Source organism: Cupressus sempervirens, chromosome 8, assembly GCF_028749045.1.
Source record: "Cupressus sempervirens isolate cs-2001-9-10 chromosome 8, ASM2874904v1, whole genome shotgun sequence".
Taxonomy (NCBI): Eukaryota; Viridiplantae; Streptophyta; class Pinopsida; order Cupressales; family Cupressaceae; genus Cupressus; species Cupressus sempervirens.
This window is the reverse complement of record NC_143125.1, coordinates 820,439,293-820,461,965: the sequence shown is the minus strand read 5'-3', so window position 1 is coordinate 820,461,965 and position 22,673 is coordinate 820,439,293. Positions and strand designations below refer to the sequence as shown.

The 22,673-nt window shown below is 34.9% G+C and overlaps 1 protein-coding gene across 1 annotated transcript; it reads right to left on the bottom strand.

Moving 5' to 3' along the window:
- Positions 1-16,643: 16,643 nt before the first annotated feature.
- LOC149544914 (uncharacterized) lies at positions 16,644-19,290 on the bottom strand. Its single transcript, XM_089795455.1, has one exon. It carries the CDS (start codon positions 19,190-19,192, stop codon positions 16,721-16,723), a length of 2,472 nt encoding a protein of 823 aa, XP_089651581.1. The 5' UTR covers positions 19,193-19,290; the 3' UTR covers positions 16,644-16,720.
- Between the last annotated feature and the right edge of the window lie 3,383 nt (positions 19,291-22,673).

The window sequence follows — 22,673 nt, the reverse complement described above, 5'->3', positions numbered from 1 at the left end:
TTTAAAAAAAAAATGAGTTGTGAGATTTGAACCCACAACCAATTACCTCGAAAACCATTGGTCTAACCACTATGCAACGCATGGGCAACATGTTTTTAACCATTGACTACTGCCAATTTCAAAGAAGGAGGACCACCGGTGGGGTTGGAACCCCCGACCGGCAGTTACCATAAAAGGTGACCAACCATTGTGCTATTTTAGCACTTAAAGATTATTCTGCACTAGTTTTTATTTAACCTTAGCCAAAATCCGCCAACCTTAGTAAAATAAGGTTATTTGTTACTATTTTGACCCCAAAATTAACATAAGCCAAATCTGTTAAAAATGGCTAACAAGTTATTCTGAGAGGGGAATTAATTGAAGGGGTTATTTTTGTAAATTGTTTTTATAGCCTTATTTTGGCTAATTTTGTGTATAAAAATGGGGTGTTAAGGGACTCTTAGATATTTAGAAAAAGGAGAGAACGTCCAAGTGCTGAGTATACGGGAGATTTTTGAAGTGCTCATTCCTATACTTTGAAACATCATAATGTTGTTGTACTTCAAAGGAGTGATTTTGTAAACATTTGTACCTGATTGTGGAGATAATTGGATCGATCCCCCTATTGGAGTAGGACCCGGAGACGTAGTCCACACGGATGAACTTCGAGATCAAATTGCTTGCATCTTCTTTCTCTCATTGTCTCTTTTATCAGCTTAATCTTGTTGTTCTCTTATTTCATTTACGTTAATTTGATTCGTTAAAAGTTTTAAATTAATTCTATGTAATCAATTAGAATTCCTCTGTAATAGTCTTAGATCCTAATCAGATCAAAGACATTTTGGTTTGGCTTGTGTTTCCAACTTTTAGTTTTTCCCTTGTAAGTTTATAGTTGTTGGTATTCAGTAAGATTTTTTTCAAGATTTCTTGTCAAGGTAGCCTTTAGGCGACTCACTTCTCATCAAGTTCCTAAGATTCTCACTTTGCATCTTTTCTAGACCTCCCTTGCTTTACCATTCCATGTCCATCCATGCAGCTTTCTTGTCATTTTGATGCATTCAGGGTTTAGGTGATTTAGATTTTGTTGGGATATGTTATAAGCATGTTCTTAATGAGAAGTGAGTCTTCCTTATTTTCGTAACTTCTTTCTTACTCCAACATTCTCATTTCCTTCAGATTCTGAGTAAGCTAACTAGTAATCCAACTTGGCGAAGTTCATCAAGCATGTACTCGAAGAATGAGGCCTTGATAGTATTAATCGATGTACACTTGCTTGAACTATGAAGAAAAGAGATAGAAAAGTGAAAGTTAGAGCCAAGAAGGGCTCAAGTCATAATTTTGAGGTAAAAATCCATTTCTATGGCGAGGAATGAGTCTTCAAATTTTTAGCTTCTCTTCGATGGAAATGTAAGCATTCTATCTTATTTTTGAAGCCAGCATGGTTTGTGCTCTATTCAAATATTTTATGCATTAATGAGACCTAGGAGTGATGCTAAAAAGAATTATTCCGAGCCCACAGTGGTGAATCCACACTCAAAATCTCATCTCAAGGTATCTGTTCAAAATAAGGGGAAAATGCTTTAGAATGTTTCTTCCCCTAGAAAGTGTTTCTCTCAAATGAGTTTTCTATCCTAAGGAAATATATAAGGATACTTCTCCAAAAATGAAAAAAGATAAAGAGGTAAGTGAGGATAATATGATAATATTCTATGGAGATGCCCAAAAGATGCTTCTGATAAAGTCAGCTATAGAGGTGCAATCACAAAATAAAGAAAATCAAATTTTGAATGCTCCATGCAGAGAAATAGGAAATGAAGTGCCTAAGGTGCCATAGGATTAAGAAAAGATAAGCTTACGTAAAATGGATTTGCACTCTCTCCTATGCACATATTGAGTTATTATATGAATCCTTATTCTGGATTCTAATGTAAACAAGGCACTTTCTAGTAAACTAAAAACCCTTATTTTGTTAAGTGGCTTTTCACAACATGACTTCACTTTAAGTGAAGTAATATGGCTTTTAGATTTATGAATCTTAATGTGCATAGAAATAGAAAGTTTTAAATAGCCTTTTATTATCAAATTTATTGCAAATATTATTATTATGACCGTTGGTTGTGCTTAATTTTGTTTGTGCAATACCAATGTTCATATTTCTACATTTATTTCATTGGAATTTCCTCAAAATTATTTCCTCATTGTTTTTAATGGCTATTTATAATTGCATCCTCTTTATAATTGTGGAAAATGGCAATCAGAGCAATAGGTTATGATAAACTTATATGCTTTGAAAGTGAATTAAAGGATCTTACTGATACTTCATTCAAGTTCTATGACTTAGGTGACCTTCACAAAAGGCTTTATTCTCATCTCATTCACCTGATTACCCAAAAATTGATAGAGAGTGGATTGGTGGAAGCTGCTAGTTCTCCCATGGCTGTGCAAGCTCCAAAGCTAGTTATAGAATGCCTTGAAAGATATAATTTGGAGACAAAGAAAATCTTGCTTCCTCATCAATCTATCCTTTTCTCAATAAACGAGGCCTTGATACAATCTTAATTCGGCATTCAGTGAAGGAAGAATACTGTGATATTGATTTTAAGTCCTATGCATCTATGCTTAATGAGAAGAAAACCTTGAGAAGGGAAGATATGCAAATAACCTAGTTTCAAAAACCTCATTTAAAGAAGAGAAAGATGTCAAAAAATCTCTTTGGGACCAATTTGAAGAGAGAAATCATTGACATCCTGGCATTACTATTGAGATTAAAAGGAAAAGAAGAAATTCTAGAATTCATTGAGCACCATTTCTTCTTGGTACAAGCCATATGTGCTGAAGGACTGTAGATTGACTAGGCCCAAATCATATGTGGCAAGCTTGCCTCATGGTTGAATTTAGTTAAGGGATTAAAGAAATTTTACATGTCTTCATATTTAATCTATGCCTTGGATATGCATCACCCATGGATGGGTCTTCCTAACATTGAAGACTACAATGAAAATACAAGAGTGTATGAATTCTTCTCACACCTTCAATTGTAGAGGAGAATTTAAGAGTATGTGAAAGTGAATGACACCTTCACTATGAGGTTGTGTCAGGAATTGAAAGGCTTCCCTAAATGAAGATTTTCACCTAAAGAAATTTCAGCTATTAGCCAGTTCAGATGCTCTTTCATCCAATTCTTGAGTTTTTCCGACCTATAGATTGGTGCTTTTGATGGTTTTCCCAAAAGACTTCCTAAATACCTTGAGGACAAGGTATTTCTTCTCAAAATGTGTCAAAAAATACTAGAAGTGAACACCTTGTATTCAAATGTAAAGAAGATAGTTAGGATTGCCTTCCCTATAGTGGTTGGATCCTATTCTTGTGCCTCTAGGTCTAATTCTCATGATCTAGTGAAGAGTTTTGAAAGTATGATCAAGTTGATTGATAATGAGGTACTCATGCCTCAGTATGACCCTGGCAACTTCATGAGAGATCATATGAAGCTAAGATATGTCCAAATACATGTTCGAAACATTGAATATTTTTGGGATGGATGTCTCAATGAATATCAAACCCAAGAGAAGTATTGGTACTAGATGATAATTGATGAAATTACATTGTATAATGACTCTATTGATGTTTTTAATCTTGCAAATGATGGCTCCTATATGTTTCCTTCATCTTATAAGTAGATTAAAGGAACTCTAATTATGTCTACCCCACTTGTAGGTCCTGTAATCAATACAATGGAGGTCCTAATGCACGTGAACATTAAGAGGATGAACAATTGGTGGAGTGAACCAAAGAGAGGAAGAAAAGAATGGGAAGCATAGGCTCCATTGGTGGAGTGGGCTTATGGAACTTCTCAATCAATTCTAGCAACCTCCACCACTATTGCCACTTCAATATTTGTGGGCCCAACCTAGTCTATCGGTCAAGGATGAGATCAACCTCTGGAGAAGAATGTTAATCTCTTCTAGATATAGGAAAAGTTGGGGAGAAGGAGAAAGAAAAAGAGCAGGAGCAAGAGAAGTCTGTAGCTAAGCCTACCTCCCTTGTCCAAGTCATCAATCTTGATGATGACACCAACCCCATGGATGGTCAAGAATAGGATGCATCCTAGCAAGGGGATATTTTGGCCCTCTTAGTAACCAAAGCCACTACTTTTCCCCCTATTTCTTAGAGCAAGTAGACTCCCCTAGTGGAAAGGAAGCTCTTCAATCCCACTGCCTTGCAATCAATGATCAATGTTCTCTCAACTAAGTAATGGTTGGAGGAGGCCATCGATTGGAAGAAGAAAAGATATGAGGAAGTTGCTCCATCCAAAGACCTCATCACACATGAAGCTTCTCCTCATCCACCATCGAAGAAGATGAAGAAGCATAAGTCCATAGTAGCATTGGCCATTGATCCCTCTACTAGTCACATGGTGATGGAGATAGCATAGCCTCAAAAGTTCCATGCGTTCTTTGTTGATGACTTTCAAATTAGAATGGTAAACATTGGTATTCCTATCCATGATTCCAATGTTAATATATGGAAGTTTACCAATGAAAATATAGAAGATGGACTTGAGGAATTGAGGGCAAAGAAAGAGATACTCAAGGCTTGTAACAAAGAACTAATGTAATACATCAAAAATACACTTGGAAGCACTTCATCCAACACATTGGTTCCAAATGCATAAGAGAACAAGAACTTTCTTTTAATGCTATAGTAGGAAAGACAATTCGGTTGAATTGGTAGATCATAGATTGATTAGATGAAGGCACAAGGTCCCCCACTTATCAAGAATTTGGAAAACCTACTATTAGATGCTGACAAGTTGAGGGAGACAACTTCTAGTCATCAGACTACCATGCACAACACAATTGACAAATTGATAGAGCAATTGGCACTATTGCAAGAGGTGATTGATATAAAAACCAACGTTGCCATCCCTAATGGGATCCTCAAAATAAGCCAAGAGCCATTGTTTCATTGGAAATAATCTTTGGAGTTCATAATGGAAAGATCTATAAAATATGGAAATGAGCTTAAAGATGTACATGACCTAGTGTAGAAGGTCATAAAGAATGTTTTTGAATACTTAAAAGTGTTTCACACAGAATAATATGTTTCTAGCAATGGCCGATTGGTAGACATTGAGTGAATGAAAGCCAAATTCCTAGCATTCATCGATGAGGCCATTGATCCAGTCAAATTCCACATGTCAAAGATTCATAAGCTTTCATTAATGGATTTCATCCTAAGGCAATCATCATAAAAGTTTCAATCGACGGTCTCCAGAGTGGACAAGTTGATAGACATGCACGACTACTGGATGATTCAAGATGAAAACATCATAATCCTAGGTGTTGATGAATTGGATAAATTAATAGATGCAATGAAGGTTCATAGAGCTAAGACAATGAATCTGAAGAAAGCATGATGTTTTGATAGTCTCTCAGACATCTGTCATTCTCTCTCTTCTCTCTCATTTCTCTTTTGTAGCCATTTTTGGCATTTCCTCTATAGGCTTAGACTCTATAATGAACAATGACTCCATCAAGTCCTATTTTTTAGATCCTTATGTTAAGAGATTCTCTGCAATTTAATCATCGAACGTAATTGGCCATTTTGAAGAGGCCTATATATGTAACTTTTTGAGAAGTTAATAAGATCGATACATTATTTTATGGGTGAACCCTAGTAGCTAGGACTACTATGTGTGACTCTAAGTCTACATTTCAATATTAATGTTAGGTGAACCCTAGTATCTAGTCTTGCATGATTCCATTCTTGCATTTGAGATAGAATAAATTGCATGTTAGGTGTTAGTCTACATTTTGGAAATTGCCTGGGTTGTTTGAAGTGTTAAACAATCTAGTGATTGGCCTCTTCTACTCTCTGGTTAAAAGCATGCCCAAAAAAACTTAAAAACAAATTCATTGCAAATATTGTATTTAAAAGGGATTTGTATCTTTCAATTCAAGGGTCTTTGATAGATTACTACACTAACCCATTCTATTGTTAGTTGCTTTGTTTTCTATTTACCATTGGGCACTCTAAGAGTCAAGTTATAAACCATAGAACTAAGGAAGACAAATTGTTAACAAAAACCTTGCTATCATGCTCATCTTTGTTCATTTTTCTTGTTAGTGTTGAGTTCCAATGGTTGTCGAGCTGCAATTGCTACTAAGTTCAGTGTTGATCGAGTTATTTAGTGTTGGCCGAGTTGTTCAATGATGGCCAAGTTACCCAATATTCATTGAGTGCTTTGGTGGTTGAGCATTTCTTCATGGACTGAGTGAACCTAATGATTTTTGATGCTTAATTTCTTATTTGACCAAGTTTGACTATGATCGATTCCTAATATGAACCAACTAGTGTATTTAATTTGGATCATGAATTTAATGTAAGGATATTATCTTGGGATGTGTGTAAAATATTTTGAGGATGACCTTTAGTTATGTAATTATCTACAATCATTTTTAAGTCATTTTGGTAAGTATAAATAGGGGTGTTTAGGTTAGGTTAGGTAGGCTTAGAGGCTAGGCGAGTGCAAAGTTGAGAAAGATGGAAGTTTGAATTAAGGACCTGTAAAAAATCTATCTGGAATTTTGTAGATCTTGTTGGTCGTAACTTAGAAAGCCTCACAACTAGGCATGTATGTTGATTTGATGAAACAGTAAAGTATTTTTTTTCCTTCTCTCCTTGGTGTTGTTCTCTATGTTTCTTTCTTTCATTGTGCTTATTTAGAAAGGTGATTGGATAGTTAGGTGTACCTCTAGCCCTAGATTTTCAGATCCTCCTTGCATCACAATTAAAACCACAAGTTCAAGAATTCATGTGCTCAATCTCTCAAGTTCTCAAGCATTCTTCAAGCATTCAAGACATTCAAACATCTTTCCATTGAAGATTAAGGATTCATGCATTCAAGCTATTGAAGGAGTTTATGCAAGATCTTTCATTCCAACATTCAAGATTTCCCTTCATACATTCAAGATCTTTTGTTGCATCTTCTACATTCATCCTCTAAATATCTACATTCATCTACATGCATTCCTAAGGAGAATGAAAGTTTTGATGTCACTTTGATTTACTTTCTAGGGTTTTTAAGTTGATTTGAAGGATATAACATCTACATACTTGATAACATTCCAAATTTAAGATCGTATTCCATGTATTTACATTTCTTTTATGTTAGATCCATCATTACTACTTGCAAGGACTCTATCTTTATTTCAATTCAAGGCTAATTCCTAAACTAGGGTTTGATTGAAGCAAACTAATGATATAATCATTTCTAACATTATCAGAACTAAAAGTAGGGAATGAATGGTGTTATGCGATGCTCCTATCATTTCTATACCCAAGTTATATTCTTGATGACAATCATAGAATATGTTTTAGAACTAGATATCAAAATGTTAGTGTGATTGGAACTTCTAATTCTATGTCCAATTACTTTGTTGTTATAATCTACTATTTAGCTCTTTGTTAGACCTAGAAATATGATCTAGTTGTCTTATCTTACTTCAAGCTAATTAGATATGTGTTTGTTCATCCAAGGACAAAAATAAACCTTATTTCATATTCTGGTCCACACATTAGATATCTACAACACATTACAAGTTCATTAATTCATATGACAACCATGTTTAGAAATTATATTAGTTGTTACTCCAATGTCTATTTAATGGTTCTCAATTTGATTGTGTAAAAGTAAACTTTGAAATTAAGATTTTAGGTCACACTAAATGATCAATATTACTCTTTTATTAGAGTTGAACATTTGTTGTGAAGATGAAGAATAAATGGGGAATGGAAAAAAAAACATATTTTTTCCCTATAAATTATGGACATGTTTTCCCAACTTCTATAGATTTTTTTCTTTCTACAATTGTAATATTTTGGAGTTTTATGCATTGAAAGAAAGATTAGCATCCTCTTATTATTCATTCACCACATCAAACTTAATCAATCAATATTTGTCACTAAAAATAAAAGATCTTTACATGTGTAAAATCCCAACTTCAAAATTTATTTCCTATCTACTCATTATTTTTAAACCAAGAATTAGGTTTTATCTTCTCAAAGATTATTACTTTTTCTTTTTACATTAGTACACTTAGACCATGTCTACAAATTGAAGGCAATTCTCAATAGTATATTCTAAATTCACAAAAATTAGATACACTTCAATCATCTCTACAACTTAAAAACAATACTCAATCTTGTATTCTACATTTACAAAAATTAATACTCAATCTTGTATTCTGTATTTACAAAAATTACAACTTTATATGATTATGAGCTAATATTTACACCCATTCCATATTATAAATCTCCTATTGAATAAAATCCTCATCTTTTACTGCCCTATTATATTTTATCATGTATATTTCTCTCTGCACATTTATCTTTCCATTTATAATTGAGTGCATGAATATACATGAAGATCTGATCCCTAGCATTCGGAAGGCATGTACTATATGATCACATATGAGAATGAAATTATTGTGCATAATTGCCTCATGGGCATATCTTTTCATGTTAGTAAATTATTCTAAAACAAATTCTGGCAGAGAAAGTAATGATAGTTAGATCCTTAGGCAGTGTTGAAATTGAGGTCTGAATCAACTAAACAAAGCAATGCAATGCTACATCTAGTCCATATGGTGCTCTTAATCAAAGAAAGTGAACAAGTAAAATACCTGAGAAAGGTGCAACTTGTTAGTTTTGGTAGCTTGGATAGTTGTTCATCCATATGCTATTATATAGTATATAATTGTTTTTTCTAACAAATTGATTAGAGTAAGGACAATTATTTATTAAATAATTTACTTCTTTTACAAGCAACAAGAAACCAATTTTGTTAGGGTTGGTAAGTTGTTTTATATCTCAGCTGTCAATTGAGAATCAATCTCAGCTATTGGTTTCTCAATAGTAATAGTATAAAAGGAGGTTAGGGGGGTATTTGGAAGGACAAGAAAGAAGTTTGGAGAAACATTTGCAGTGCTAGCAAATGAGTTTGTAAGTTTGCAGTGTTAGCAAATAGTCTTGCAGTGTTAGCAAGGGTGCAGTGTTAGCATGGGAATAGCAATGGGAGAAATTAGGAGGTTGTCAGAGTTTTGCTGGTGAGAGGTAAGGAATTTTGTATCTCTTGATTTTCTAAAGTTTAATATAATTCCTCATCTATAGAACTAGTTTTCCCTTAGGGGTTTTTCTAGGGATAATTTGTCTAAAAATATTGTGTTCATTGTGTTGTACTTTTCTTTCTATATTTTATAAATGAAGTTGTAGTCATGTTATTTTTCAATATTAGCTAAGAATTTATTTTCAGAAATTTAATAATTATTTAAGATAGGAGATTAATAATCAGTGACTGCAATAGTTCATTTTTCACATGGTATCATAGCATTGTTAAGGGTAGAAGAGTTTTGCTTGAGGAAAGAAATTTTGATCTCTTTAGATTTATTATTGCTCTATTCCCTTGAGATAGCTTAAGTTGTTTTGAGAGATCAGGATAGATTGGATGGTGCCTCAAATTTTGGTTTCTGGAAGGCTAGAATTTCTTCATTGGTAGAAGAGAATAGTATGAAGAATTATGCTACCAGTGATGTACCTGTACCAATGGATGCAACACAACTTGAAACATATAAGAAGGATGATGCCAAGGCGAAGAGGATTAGCCCTAATGGTGTCAAGGATCATATTGTTCCACATATCATAGAGCTAAATACGATGAAGAAGATGTGGGACACCATTCTGAATCTATACCAGAATGCTACAACCAACAGGAAGTCAATTCTCAGAGAGAAGCTAAAGAATACTTGGATGAACCAGGGAGAAGACATCATAAGTTACCTCACTAGGCTTAGACTTGTTAAGGATGAGTTATCATCTGTTGGAGATAGCCCTAGTGATGACGAGCTAATGAGAATAGCCCTAAATGGGTTTACTAAACAATGGAGTGTCTTTGTTCAAGTTGTTAGTGGATGAGATACTTTATCGAGTTGGGATTGACTATCATGGAATAATTTCACTTAGGAGGAGTTTAGACTAAGCCTTGTCAATGGGGCCAACAAGAGTTAGAAAAATGAGGTGAAACAAGAGAATGTTTCCCTAGCAGGTAAAGGGAAAGCAAAGAAGGGATCTAGCAAAGGATCGAATTCACAAAGCAAGAAGAAGAAGAAGGACCTTTCTAAGGTCAAGTGCTTTGGATGTCATGAGTTTGGCCACTATGTTAGTGATTTCACAAAGAGGTAGAAGGGTAAGAAGTAGGTGGTAGCTTCAGCAAGTGCAGAAGAACTCTCTAGTAGAATGGAAGATGAGTTTGCACTCATAGCTTGTATGGTTAGCTCAACCTCACAGTGTGTTTGATATATAGATAGTGGGGCATCATTTCATATGACAGGAGTTAGATAGTACTTCTCTAGTTACAAGGAGGAGAATGCCAACATCCAAATTTCTATGAGAAACTTGTCCAAACTCAGCCCAATTGGGAAAGGGACTGTTCAGTTTCAGAGGAAGAATGGAAAGATAATTCCACTTCATGATGTGTTGTATGTGTTAGGCTTAGTTATGAATTTGATTTCTATATCTGTTCTTCAGGATAGAGGGTATAATGTACTCTTTAGAGGGACAAATGTGTTGGTTAAGCACAAGGATTGGAAATCACCCATAACTATTGGAGTTAGGAGTGGTTGCCTTTATAGATTGTAGTTTGATACTCCTAAGGCACTCATGAGCAATAGTAATCCTAGAGATCTTGGAGAGCTATGGCATAGGAGGATGGGTCATATTCATCATGGAGCACTTAGATTGCTTCATGAGATGGTGACAGGTGTTCCAGAGGTGAGCACAAAGCATGATGATGCATGTAAGGAATGTGTGTTGGGGAAGTTTGCAAAAGCATATTTTCCAAGGAGTGACACTAGATCTAATGATGTTATTGATCTAGTACATTTAGATGTTTGTGGACCGATGTCTATGAAATATCTCAGAGGATATGAGTACTATGTTACTTTTATTGATGATTTCTCTAGAAAGACCTGGATATACTTCTTGAAGACTAAGGATGAGGTTTTTAGTCAATTCTAAGAGTTCAGAGCTCTTGTGGAGAATTTGATAGAAAGGAAGATAGAGGTTATTCAGTCAGACAATGGAGGCGAGTACAAAGGGAATGTCTTCCAGGAGTTCTATATCAGAGAAGGAATCAAGAGAGAATGGATTGTTCCTTACAATCCATAGTAGAATGAAGTTGCTAAGAGGAAGAACTATTCTATATCGGAGGAAACATGAGCTATGCTACATGACCAAGACATGCCTTGTTACTTATGGGTAGAGGCATGTAATACAATAGTCTACATCCAAAATAGAGTTCCACACAAGGTTCTAGGGAAGATGACACTAGAGGAGACTTTCACAGGGAAGAAGAAAAATGTTGGTCACTTCAAGATATTCAAGAGTTCGGCATATTGTTATTTTCCTAGAGATACACATACAAAGTTAGATTCAGACTGTAGAGAGGGGGTACTTTGTTGGGTACAGTGAGACCTCAAAAGCATATAGGATTTTCATTCCAAGGACTAAAAGAATTATTGTCAAATGGGATGTTAAGTTCATGGAGGACAAGGCATTTAAGAGATCTAGAGATTTTTCAGTACATGATCAGAGTGAGTAGCCAACGGAAGCTCCAAGACCAAATCAAGAGCAACAAAGCTCAAGTACAATTACCAGCACAAGTGTAGACTCAAGTAGTGAATATTCACAGAGTATGAAGCAACAAGTGCAACAAGAAATGCATCTAGAGGATTTAGAGCTTGACATTTCATCCTCTATAGTTAGCAATAGGAACCACGAGGTTCCATATACACAAAGGGAAACTCAAGAGTTTGTGGGAGCTCCTAGGAAGAGTACTAGACAATGGAGACAACCAACCAAGTTCAATGACTATGTGACATTAGTTAGTTGGTAGATAGTGAGCCTTCTAGCTATTAGGAAGCTACAGAACATCAGGTATGGTCAGATGCTATGGTTGAGGAGTATTCCTCAATAATGCAGAATGATGTATGAGAGGTAGTTCCTAGACCAACATATAGAGCAGTAGTTGGATCACGTTGGATCTATAAGATAAAGCATGGTGTAGATGGTAGCATCAAGAAATACAAGGTGAGGTTCATGGAAAAGGGGTTCTCTTAGAAAGAGGGAATAGACTATGAGGAGACATTTTCTCTAGTTGCCAGGTATACTTCTATACAAGCTATAATCTCACTTGCAGCATAGATGGGATGGTAGATCCATCAAATGGATGTCAAGACAACATTTCTTAATGGTGATTTGAAGGAGGTATACATAGAACAACCAGAAGGCTTTATAGCACACAACAAAGAGACCCATGTGTACAAATTGAAGAAAGCATTGTATAGACTCAAGCAGGCTCCTAGAGCGTGGTATAAGTGCATCGATACATATTTGCAAAAAATGGGGTTTGCGAAGAGTGAAGCAGATGCTAACCTCTACTACTTTGTCGTTGGGGGTGAGATTGTCATTCTTGTTCTTTATGTGAATGACCTATTTCTTACAGGTTCACTAGAGCTCATAGTGGACTGCAAGAGGAACCTTGTAAAAGAGTTTGAGATGAAGGATTTGGGACTTATGCACTACTTTCTAGGCATGGAAGTGTGGCAGACAAACGGTGAGATTTTTCTTGGTCAAGGGAAATATTGCATTGAAATCTTGAAGAGATTCGGGATGGAGGATCGCAAAGCCATGTCTACACCCATGATCATGAATTGGAGGAAGGTAGATACATCTAAGGAGAAGGATGTAGATCCCACTTTATACAAATAGTTGATTGGTTCACTTATGTATTTGGTCGACACTAGGCCATATATAGCATTTGATGTTAACTCTCTTAGTCAGTTCATGGTTGAACCAAAGAGAATGCATTGGAAAGTGGCTAACCATGTGCTACTTTACTTGTGTGGTATAGTTGAGTATGAGATCATATATGTTCAAGGTGAAGATATTAGTTTGATAGGCTATACTGACGTAGATTGGGTAGGAAGTACAATAGACAAAAGGAGCACTTGAGGGTGTTGTTTCAACTTGGGATTAGGAGTTATTTCTTGGTTTAGTAGGAAGGAGAAGTCTATGGCTCTGAGTTCAGTAGAAGCAAAATACATAGCAGCTAGCATGGTGACATGTGAAGCTATATAGCTTTGAAAGTTGTTAGTAGCTTTGTTTTGTTAGAATGTTGAGACTACTATGATACATTGTGATAATCAGACTCGTATCAAGTTGTTTGAGAATCCAATGTTTCATGATAGGTCTAAACATATAGATATCAGATATCACTTCATCAGAGATTGTGTACAACAGGGAGTTGTTTAGCTATAGTACATACCTATAGAGGAGCAGGTAGCAGAACAACTTCCTCGCTAAGAGGGAGTGTTAGTTTTGGTAGCTTGGACAATTGTTGGTCCATATGCTATTATTTAGTATATAATTTTTTTTGCTAACAAATCGGTTAAAGTAAGGACAGTTATTTATTAAATAATTTACTTCTTTTACAAGCAACTAGAAACCAATTTTGTTACGGTTGGTAAGTTGTTTTATATCTCAGCCGTTGATTGAGAATCAATCACAGCCATTGGTTTCTCAATAGGAATAGAATAAAAGGAGGTCAGGGGGGCATTTGTAAGGACAAGAAAGAAGTTTGGAGAAACATTTGCAGTGCTAGCAAATGAGTTTATAAGTTTGCAGTGTTAGAAAATAGTCTTGTAGTGTTAGCAAGGGCACAGTGTTAGCATGAGAATAGCAGTGGGGAATATCAGTAGGAGAAATTAGGAGGTTGTCAAAGTTCTGCTAGTGAGAGGCAAGGAATTTTGTCTCTCTTGATTTACTGAAGTTTAATATAATTCCTCATCTGTAGAACTAGTTTTCCCTTGGGAATTTTTCCAGGGACAATTTGTCGAAAAATATTGTGTTCATTGTGTTGCGCTTTTCTTTCCATAATTTATAAGTGAAGTTGCAGTTGTGTTATTTTTTTATATTAGCTGAAAATTTATTTTCAGTAGTTTAATAATTATTTATGATAGGAGATTATTAATTAGTGATTACAATATTTCATTTTTCACACAACCAAATGAAAATCAATAACCACTAGTCTACATATTAGCAAAAGAAAATATGTCTTATGCCATATCTATAAAGTGCAGAAGTTGAAATACTCATGTTTGAAATGTCATTTTGCATTGAGGATGACATTTTTAAAAATGTCTTTTCACAGTGAGGAGGACATTTTCAGTGAGAAGACAAATTACAACTGCATTTTCATATTCATATGCAGTTATTTCCTAAGATCTTAATATGAAATATGAGGAATTCATAAAATACAATTTCGTATTTTGCCCGGCTTCCTCTAGCACTCAGCTTGAAAGAAAAAATACACTTAAAGAATAAATGGGAAGTAACAATTCAAAAACAATAGAAAGCCTTGAAAACAATAAGCGATGCTAATAATAATATCACAATGAAATTTAACCTTTACAAATTGTAATTACTTCCCTCTGTGCACTTGCACTTGCAACAGAGAACTATTTCAAACTGTACAAATTAAAAATGCAAAAAGAGTTTAGTTTCAAATAAAACAACAAAATAACCTCAAACAGTGATTACTATTGTACAATATGCCCCTTTGAATCCAATATTAACAGCAAAGTTAAGTTTCAAAAGAAACAACGAAATGACCTCAATTTCAAAATAAACAGGGAAATGACCTCAACTGGTGAAATTCTCCACAATAATGTCTAATTCCAAAGTTCAGATCTAGTTTCAATCTAGAAAGAGAATCATAGGTCAGAAACATTTTCAGAAACTGAGAAGCCCTCTATCTTCTATTACTAAATTGATCAAATATACTCTGCGGTTGGAATCAAATATGCTTTATCCGAATTCAACAACATATATATACAAGAAAATTAAACGTCCACAATTGTCTCATGTCCAAATCAAACCTTAAACTCCACTCAACCATCAATTAAAACAACTACTAAACCAAACCAACTCAATATATGGAGAAGTTGAGCTGCACCTACACAGAAGGCAAAATCATGGTCTTTGGATACTGAAGAATAAGACCTACAATTCTTTGATAACAATTTTATAGAATCCTTCAATAAGTTTGATAAGGGTTCTTCAAACAGGGGAAAATGTAAAAGGGTGCTCGAATGGAGAAGAAAGGGCAAGTTGAAATGGCAGTGTTTCCAGCTTTGTCTCGTAAAAAATGGTTGCATACGCTATACAACCAAAACAAAACAAATAAGAAATTGTTTACAGGAAAGGTAATCTTTTATTTAAAATAGAAATGTAGAGTTATTTCCATGAATCGCAGAAGGACTAATCTTTGTGCAAAATATTTAGCACTCTGAAATTAAGGTTTTTCTAATGAGTCGCCCAATCTTATCACATGCAGCTTTTGTTCAAGCCCTCAGAATAATCAAATAATCCAAACTGCACCTACCTAACACATATCAGGCACATAACATTCGCACTCATCGACAGTTGGCTTTGATGACATTTTTGTTTCTGAAAGTGCATATGGAATTCTAAAAACCTGAAAGAGTATATCGAATTCTAGAAAATTGAAAACAGAACAGAAATTGTTGGTGTTAAAAATCTGAAAGCACTAAAGAATTAGAACATAAATTGTTGGAACATTGTAAAAGTGCAACATAATAAGGATTTACGAGCCATTAGGGAAAATGATTATAAAGGACCATCAGCTGAGCAAGGCTAAAAAAAATGTGAGGAAACCAATAATTTTGATTCGCTAACACAGAATTTTAAACAATGTGAGGAAACCGACAATTTTGACGCACTAGCAAAGAATTTTCAAAGATATATGTGAAATCAAATAAGTCCAAGAAAAACAACTGATCACCATAAAATATTACATTACCAGTATAGTCATTTCTTTATTTAGGTCACACTATTGTTGATTAATTGTACACATTTTGACTACCATATATACCCGCAGATTTCAAATTCAATTTCTTCCTTTGTAGAAGACCAACCACCCGCGGAAATTGTAATAGAGACCCATAAAAATCATAAATATTACAGGCTTGCCTTACAATCACTCACTGAATCTTCATCATTTGACAATTTTTGTGTTGCTGTGTTTTTTAAATGGAAATTGGAATGTGTACAAATGTAATTAATTATTTAAAATAAAAATTAAATAATCTTCTTCAATTGAAAGCAAACCTAAAGTGATTCTATTGGTAGTCACTGTATTCAGCTATATAGAGTTGCCTTCTTTTTTCAGTTATTTTTTTATATTATGTGATGGATCACAGAGTATGATTTGAAATATTGATATTAAAATTATTCACACAATCTAATTCAAAAACTATACAAGTATATTACAATGATCTCTATTTTTCTACAACAAACATTATGTACACCAATCATAGATAAGATAAAAGTGAGAACACTAAGAAATTTGTATTGATTTCATGCACTTCCATTACAAACCATCGTCAGCTATAAAGGCATAGCTCTGACACCACGTTGTAAACTATTTTAGTCAAATCAAAAAATTGTTGGTATGCATGAATTTAATTCTTACGGTAGTTCTAAAATCTACAAAATAACAAAACAAATAGATAAATAAAAGTACATAATTTAGAATAATCATTTGAATACCTTCAAAAAACTACAATATATTTGTATTGATTAACATCAATAAAAATATAAACTTTCATATTGTCAAATTGTGAAGTTGAGGGAAAAAGAATTTCAAGACCAAGTCAACTCCCTTGAAGTACATATGTCCCCATTTCCTTATCAGTACAATAAGTAAAACCACTGCTGCAAAACCTGCTCCATAGGACAGTCCAACTCCAATCCAATACCACAAGCTTTCTTTGCTCTCCTTTTCTTCATTAATAAAAGTAGAAATGGGGGGACTTGGAACAAATTCTGGCCACTGACATTTCTTTGCAAGTGGGCATCCCCATAAATTTGGATTATTTAAATATGACAAATTAGTGTATGTTGTCATATGCCCTCCTTGTGGTATACTACCTGAAAGATTGTTGTTGGAAAAGTCGAGAGCTCCCAAAGAGCTCAAAGATCCAAGATTTGGAATGTGTCCTGAAAAGTTATTTCTTGAAAAGTCTAATGATTCCAACCCACTCAATTGTACAATAGTATTTGGAATCGTACCATTAAAATTGTTCATAGAAAGATTGAGCACCTTCAAGCCCTTCAACTTTCCCAAAGCAAAAGGAATATCCCCATTCAATTGATTGTTTGAGAGGTCAATGGATACCATTTTGGAAAAGATATATGCATAGTCCTCATCTCTGCCTTTAGAATCCATTTCCAATCCATTCTTATACGTGTACGAGGCTGACAATACTGGATTCTGGTTAAGGCCAGTTGGAATGCCATATGAATCAATTGGAATGAAGCTAAATTCTTGGTGTGGTTCTACCATCATTGCTTGTAAATTGAAAATGTCACGTGGTATAAAGCCTGATAGCTGATTTGAGGATAGATCCAACACTTGAAGGTATTGTAGCCGAACAATTTCTACAGGAATACCACCTTCAAAATTATTCCTCCTCATTGCTAGCACTCGCAGCTCCGAAATATTTCCTATTGACTTTGGTATCTGACCTGTCAATAAATTCTGGCCAACATCCAAAATAATCAATTCTGAACAGTTTGATATGGAGGGGGGGAATGATCCACTGACCTTGTTATTCCTTATCACTAGTGACTGCAACAGACTTAGATTACCTAATTCGGATGGCATCCTTCCCGTCAAATTATTATCCCCCACATTCAAGACTTGAAGCTGTGAACAATGGGCTATACTTGGGGGGATGGTTCCATTCAAATGGTTATTTGCCAGATTCAATATTTCCAGTGCACAACCACCCTGTAGCATTGGAGGGATAGTTCCCGTCATTGAATTATTGTTGAGCAACAAAGTGCGCAGACCAGATGGCCAAGTTGATGGCAGCTGTCCATAAAAGGCATTGTTCGACACATCCAAGACCTGCAAGTCATTCCAAGCTGAAGTGTTTAACCAAAGGTGACCTTGGAGATGATTTGTCGTGAGATTGATGTAGTGAAGCCTTGTATCCAATAGCCAACTTGGAATTTCTCCAACAAGATTGTTGTCGGGTAATTCCAACCAAATAAGTGAGAACTGAGTAGATATCCAGGACGGAATTTGACCATCCATCTTGCATGATGTCAGAAATAAGTACTTCAACTGAAACAAGGGAATCCAGGTGGGGCTGGAATTAAATACACAATTGGACAGACTCAAATACTCTAATTTGCTAAGGTTGTGAAAGAAAACCTCTGAAATAATCTGACCACCATTGAGATTGAGATAGAGCGATTGAAGTGAAGAGGGTAGCTCTGGCAAAGCGTTCCTAAAACTAAGGGCGTTCCCCTGAACATCGAGTCCTTCAAGGAAGGACAACTTTGAAAATGTTGAGGGAAGAGTTCCATTTAGCTGGTTGTCGGAAAGACCCAAGGAACGCAGTGAAGATAGATCTCCTAAGAACTTTGGAATACAACCACTCAACTGATTCCATGAAAGATATAGGTATTGTAAAGAAGAGAGATTAGAGAGAGAAGGGGGAATGCTTCCTATGAGTTGATTATCAGAAAGATCCAAATTTGTGAGAGAGGACATGTTTCCAAAGAACGGTGGAATGGTCCCACTCAAACTATTACCAGATAAATCTAGTTCTCTGAGAGAAGACATGTTCCCAAAGGACAATGGAATGTTCCCACTAAAACTATTCCAAGATAAATGTAGCTCTGTGAGAGAAGAGAGTTTGCCTAGGCAGTCAGGAATGGTACCTTGTAATCCACAGTAAGAGAGTTGTATGCTTTCAAGAGAAGTGAGGGTGCACAAGCTCTCGGATATGAAACCTCTACTGGCAGTGCCATATAAGTGAATCACAATCTTAACACTGAGTACATGATGGGTGGTGTGACTGCAGGTAATGCCATCCCAGCGGCAGCAATCGAGTCTCTCCTCCCACGTTGTCAGATTGGTGGCGAAGGGATCAGAGGAGTAATTGAGGGCTGTCTTGAATTGAAGAAGGGCTTGTCGCTCCCGGTGAATACATCCGCTGCAGAAACAGAGGAGAAAGAGGGGAAGAGTAACAAGAGCAAACAGAAATGAAAATGAATGGGCCATGATGATGATGAGAGTGAATTGGCAGGGTGAGGAGAGGGGAAGAGATTAAAAAGGAGGAGGGAGGCCAACAATTTCGATGCACGACACAGAATTTTCGTAGAAACATGCGAAGTCAAGGCAGTCCGTGAAATACAAGTCTTGAGCAGATATCTATTAATTGAGGAAGTTGCGTGAGTCTGCACAGCCCCCGAGACTTGAATTTCGATAATTTTCGTGGTCATGAAGTATGGAAATATGTTACAAGTAGAAATTGACCGGATTTGAACGATAAAAAAAGGATTGACCAGAAGTTAAAAGCATGTGGTCCCCATAAAACATGGTACAAGTTGAGTAGAATTTTCTTACACATTTCCTTTAGGCTACTGTACTAACTTTTAACCTTCAAAAAACCAATGCAATCCTTATAACTAATATTTTTGTTTATTTTAATTTCAAGTAAAATTTTATAATATTTTTAAAGATAAATTAAATATTGAATTTATATACTAAAGGTGATTAAATTTTGATATAAATTAATTATTTATATTTTAATTTTTTAAATTTATTAGTTATTTTTTAAATTTTTTAAATATTTTTTTATAATAATGATGATATGATGATAAATCATCTTTTAAAGCTCTTTTAAAGTTCGAAACACAATTGAAACCAAAAGTACTAAAGATAAATGATATGATGAATAAATATACTTCTATTTATTTAAATGATATGTTTTATTCTATGTTAATATATGTTAAGAGTGAGATGCATAAACTTAATCTAATTTAATAAAATATATTTAATGAAGATAAAATAATTATATAAAAAAGATAAATAAATATAAGTTGCATTTGTAATGTTCTTATATCTAATTTTATTTTCTATGTTTTAATTTTTTTTTTTAAAATTAACCAATAAAAAACAAAGTATTCTCTCATAATTCTAAGTTGATGTTTGTTGTGGTCTATGTATTTTTAAGATACTTTAGTTAAACTAAAAGAAGATTATTGTGTGGCCATCTCCTACCTCTAATTGTGCGGCCAGAGCAAACCAACTTTATTAAGTCTAGGAATATTCTTTACAACATCATTGTTGTCTGGGAATGCATGGAGCTGGATCGCACATCCAATGAGTCATCTGTGTTTTTTAAAATTGATTTTCTCCAGTCTATGGAGATGCTTTTTAGAGATGCTCTTGGTTTTGGTACCAATTTTATTCAATGGCATAAAACACTTTGTTATCGACAATCTTTTTTGCCAGCTCCACCTTGGCTTGACTAGTTTGAATGGAAATAGGTCACAAACAGGGAGATTTTTCGCTTTCTGGGTATTCCTTTTTCCTTTCAAGCTTCGCCTTTAGGCTCTTTCATTCCATCTGACAAGGTTGTCCTTTGGCTCCGGCTTTATATGTTCTTGTTGCTGAAGGGTTTGGTTACTTGCTAGTCCACTTTGTTTCTTCTAGTTTGGTTCATAGCATTTCCTTGCCAAATTCCTCTTCCTAGTTGGCCAATGGACACTTTGCTAATGATTCCTTTCTCACTCTTTTGGAGGATGAGGAAAACATCACTAATGCCTTGCAATGCCTAGACACCTTTTGTCAAGCCTCTGGCTCAACTACTCAATGGCACAAAATTCTCTGTTATCGATAATCTTTTTTGCTAGCTCTGCCTTGGCTTGACCAGTTTGAATGGAAATAGGTCACGCATGAGGAGATTTTTCACTTTCTAGGCATTCCTTTTGCCTTTCAATCTTTGCCAGTTGATTTGTGGAACTTTGTGCTTGTCAAGATTGCAAAGAAGCTTGACTATTGGCATACTAAACCCCTTTCTCTTGTGGGAAAATTTGAGATTTTCTCAAAGTTTTTGGTGGCTATGCATGTTTATTATTCTTCCTGTTGGGCTCCTTGGAAAGCCTCTTATCTGAAATTAGAGTGATTTCTCCATGAATTTCTTTCCACGCCTTGGTTTTCTTTCCATGCAGAACCATTATCAAATAATTATTAAGGAAAGCTACCATAAGAGAATCACAACAATCTTGAATCTCTTTAGGACACAAATCATCACGAGTTTAAACACAACTTGAGGTGGGACTAGTGTAACATTTATGCATTGTAAAAAGGCATTGATATTATCTTGATTAGGATGTTGAGTTGGAAGAGTGGCTAAAGATTTTTTTCAAGGCTTCATGATATGTAGGAGGTTTTTGAAGAATTTTCCAAACAAAATCTTGGTGGGGGTATTACATAACTGCAATACCAAATCATATTTCAACTCAAGATTTTGAGAAAGATGAGGTGGAAGAGGAATAATGGGTTGAGAAGGTGGGAGATAAGTCTAGTAGGTTGAGGATTATTTCTTATATTATAGGTGTGAGATACTGCATGATAATCTAAAGAATCACTAGGTTCTCCCTTAAGAGTTATGGAAAGATAACCCTTAAGGGTGAAAAGAAGTGTATTTGATGGAGGGTGACCTCTGAGAGTTAGAATAGGTTGAGAAACATTAACTTGGTTAATATCTTTCTTCTACATAGACTCATCACTAAAAGGGACAACATTAAGAAGATTTTCATCATCCATAGAATATGAATTTTCAATTTCCATTAATGCTTCCTCACTACTACGAGCATCAAATAAAGGAAAGGTCATATTGATTAATGTGTTTATTATTTCTTCTCTTTCTCTAAAATGTCCTTAAGAGGAGGATATGTATTTTGAGAAGAAGAAATATCAAAATTTTTATGTTGAAGAGAAAAGACATTGATCATCATGTTATCTTTTTCGTGTGGAAGAGAATAGTCAACATCATTATTTAGAGGTTCAATAAAATGTGTCACAAAGAGGAATGATCATGAATTAACGTGAGGTCCATAAAGAGTGAAGGATTAAATGAAGATATAGGACCACCCTCAACTAATGTGTCCCCGTAGTCAAGGCCTATATTAGGAGAATGACCAATATCAATTTGTCACTCATCTCCATAAAGAGGAAGATTATATGATAAATCTAAGTTGATAGTAGGATGATGCTTTATGTCAAAGATAACGTAATGATGTTTGGAGAATTCGTTAAATGATTTGTTCAACATGAGAAAAAGATAAGTGCATATATAAAGCAAACCCAACTAATCATGATGTCATTTAAATTTATGCAAGATCCAATTAGAATTTGATTTCTTAAATAAAACATAAGTACATACTTAATATTGTAAAATTCATGAAAGAGAGAGAGATCTAGCTAAATATTACTAATAAAAACAAGAGTAGTGTAAGAATTTTCCTAAGGGCAAAATTCACCCAGGAACTAAGAACTCAAACACAAGCACACAGTAGACCAAAAATGGATATGATCAATTAATCAGAGTATGTTTGAATACATTGCTCTGTTTAGAATGTGATGTTCAACACACTAGGAGTGCTTGCATATAAAGGCCTCAGGAGAGCTTCTAGAATGCCCAGAAGTTAGCACCATGAAGTGTCATACAACCAAGCACATGTCCATCAGATAT

Coding starts and splice junctions, on each gene's coding strand:
- LOC149544914 (XM_089795455.1), bottom strand. CDS start 19,192: ATGGCCCATTCATTTTCATTTCTGTTTGCTCTTGTTACTCTTCCCCTC.